The sequence below is a fragment of the Cornus florida genome, unplaced genomic scaffold, assembly GCF_030987335.1.
Source record: "Cornus florida cultivar Cherokee Brave unplaced genomic scaffold, ASM3098733v1 CherokeeBrave_3.0.0_Hap2_Chr07, whole genome shotgun sequence".
NCBI classification, from domain to species: Eukaryota; Viridiplantae; Streptophyta; class Magnoliopsida; order Cornales; family Cornaceae; genus Cornus; species Cornus florida.
In genome coordinates, this window is record NW_026775577.1 from 25,290,673 (window position 1) to 25,292,981 (window position 2,309).

At 34.8% G+C, this 2,309-nt stretch overlaps 1 protein-coding gene across 1 annotated transcript; it reads left to right on the forward strand.

Annotated features, from left to right (window-relative positions):
* The first annotated feature begins 400 nt into the window (after positions 1-400).
* Positions 401-2,309, forward strand: LOC132267597 (peroxidase 10-like). Its single transcript, XM_059768735.1, has 4 exons — positions 401-448; positions 895-1,071; positions 1,165-1,336; positions 1,996-2,309. Exons 1-4 carry the CDS (start codon positions 401-403, stop codon positions 2,307-2,309), a joined length of 711 nt encoding a protein of 236 aa, XP_059624718.1.

The window sequence follows — 2,309 nt, forward strand, 5'->3', positions numbered from 1 at the left end:
CATGACTGTGATAGAGAGCAATTTCATACGACAGCTCTCGCAATATATCTCAATCTATCGTGGACTCGGTTTAAGTCTTAACTAATTAAATGTCCATCCATAATTACCGACTTTAAACCATTTATGATTACTAATTTATATCATAGTATGAATTGCCATTAAATACATATATAAATATATTTTGTAATCAAGTAGACACCATCAATTCCATAAAGAATCGAAAAATAATACATTCCATTCACCAATTATATAATGCTTTAATAATAATATCCAAATAAGAAACCATGACTTTTACAATCCAAAATTAGAATTTGTTATGCTAGGGCACACATATCCTAACAGCAACCTGACAGCGATTGTCAGAAATGTCACCCGGGCAGCCATAGCGAATGATACTAGGATGGCTGCCTCTCTACTGCGCTTGCATTTCCATGACTGTTTTGTTAACGTAATTGTTTTTTCTCACATAGTTTCTCATTGTTCGTGTGTAATCGTGCTGTCTGAAAACCATAAAACAGAATCTGTTCTTCCTCGATCACTTGAGAAAAATGAGAAAGACAAACTTATTTAGAACTAGTACCATATCTAACTTTGATTAGGAATATTTTTTATTTCGTTATTTATTTATTTGTGGAAATGGTAGCAGGTTACCGCATAGCACTTGTCATTAAAATTAGTTGTTATTGTTTCATCCTATAGAAAACTTAGGCTCCCTTATTAGTAATGCTAATTGTTCTCACAACCGAGAGAAATTTGAATACGGTAATTTTTCATACATTATCATATAGCAAACAGTATCAAACTCAGGGTAATTTTAATTTATGAATATTTTTGTTTGCGGAAACTTATTTTATAGTGTGGTTTTTCTTTTTCTTTTATAATGCTGGTGCAGAGGGGTGCGATGGGTCTGTGCTACTAGATGGTGGGGAGAAGAATGCATTGCCTAATAATAATTCAGCCAGAGGTTTTGAAGTCATTGACACCATAAAGGCTAAATTGGAGAAAGTTTGCCCATCAATTGTTTCTTGTGCTGATATACTAAATCTTGCAGCGAGAGAGGCTGTCTATCTTGTAGGAATCTTATCTACCATATTAGAATTAAACACCATTTGTTATGTAAATATTACGTCTTCAATATTTATATTTTGGCTATGGAATTTTTAGGCAGGAGGGCCCTACGCGTATTGGTCAGTACCCTTGGGACGTCGAGATGGCTTAAATGCGAGTGAGAGTGCAGCTAACCAAGAGCTCCCATCACCTTTTGAGCCCTTAGCAAACATTACTGCAAAGTTTACTTCAAAGGGTCTGGACACGAAAGATGTGGTTGTGCTCTCAGGTATATATACATACTACTACATGCATGGTCTATTCTGTTGACGTTACGAAACCCCCTTGTTTGTAATCTTTTTTCTCTTTTCTGGTTATTCAAATTTAATTTTGAACGTTTTAACCTAGCTATATTGCCATGTAAAATGAAAATGCAACTAAAACCGCCCATTTAGATGAATATTGATTCAATGGGACTGGTTTATTATATCAATATGGATGCAGGCCAGTGTACATGTTTGCTTGGACTAGTTGCTGTCCAATTTGAACAATGGCATACTTAAACACATGATGGCAATCTAGCTTATTCAAGAGTCTGTTTTGTTTTGGTTTACATATATTATATTTATCTTTTCAAATGTGAAGCATGCAAAAAAAGATTGCATGTTTGGAACTTTCTGAATTGCCAAATAATTTAGCGGCAACTAAACTAATTATCGAATTTTTTTTTTTTTTTTTTGTAATTTCTGTAGAATTCTTAATCAATAATAGAATTATAATGGCTAACCATCAAAGAAGTAAAAAAAAAAAAAGTGAATTATAATGTCACTTAATTCTTTTAACTCAGGATCTAATGTAATATTTTCATAGAAAATTTGCTAGACCTGCTTTTGGTTTCGAATATGCAATCCTGCATGTAAGCGTACCTTTTCTTATCGCTCCATACAGGTGCACACACTATAGGCTATGCTCAATGCTTCACATTCAAGCCAAGGCTCTATGATTTCGATGGGTCTGGTAATCCTGATCCGACACTTGATGCATCACTTCTCAACAATTTGCGGAGTGTGTGCCCTAATCAAGATTCTTCAAATTCCAACTTGGCTCCATTGGATAATGTCACTACTGCTAAGTTTGACAACATCTATTTTAAGAACCTTGTGAACAATTCCGGGCTACTCCAGTCAGACCAAGCTCTTATGGGGGATAATAGAACTGCTGCAATGGTTCTCAATTACACGAAGAACGCTACCTTGTCTTGA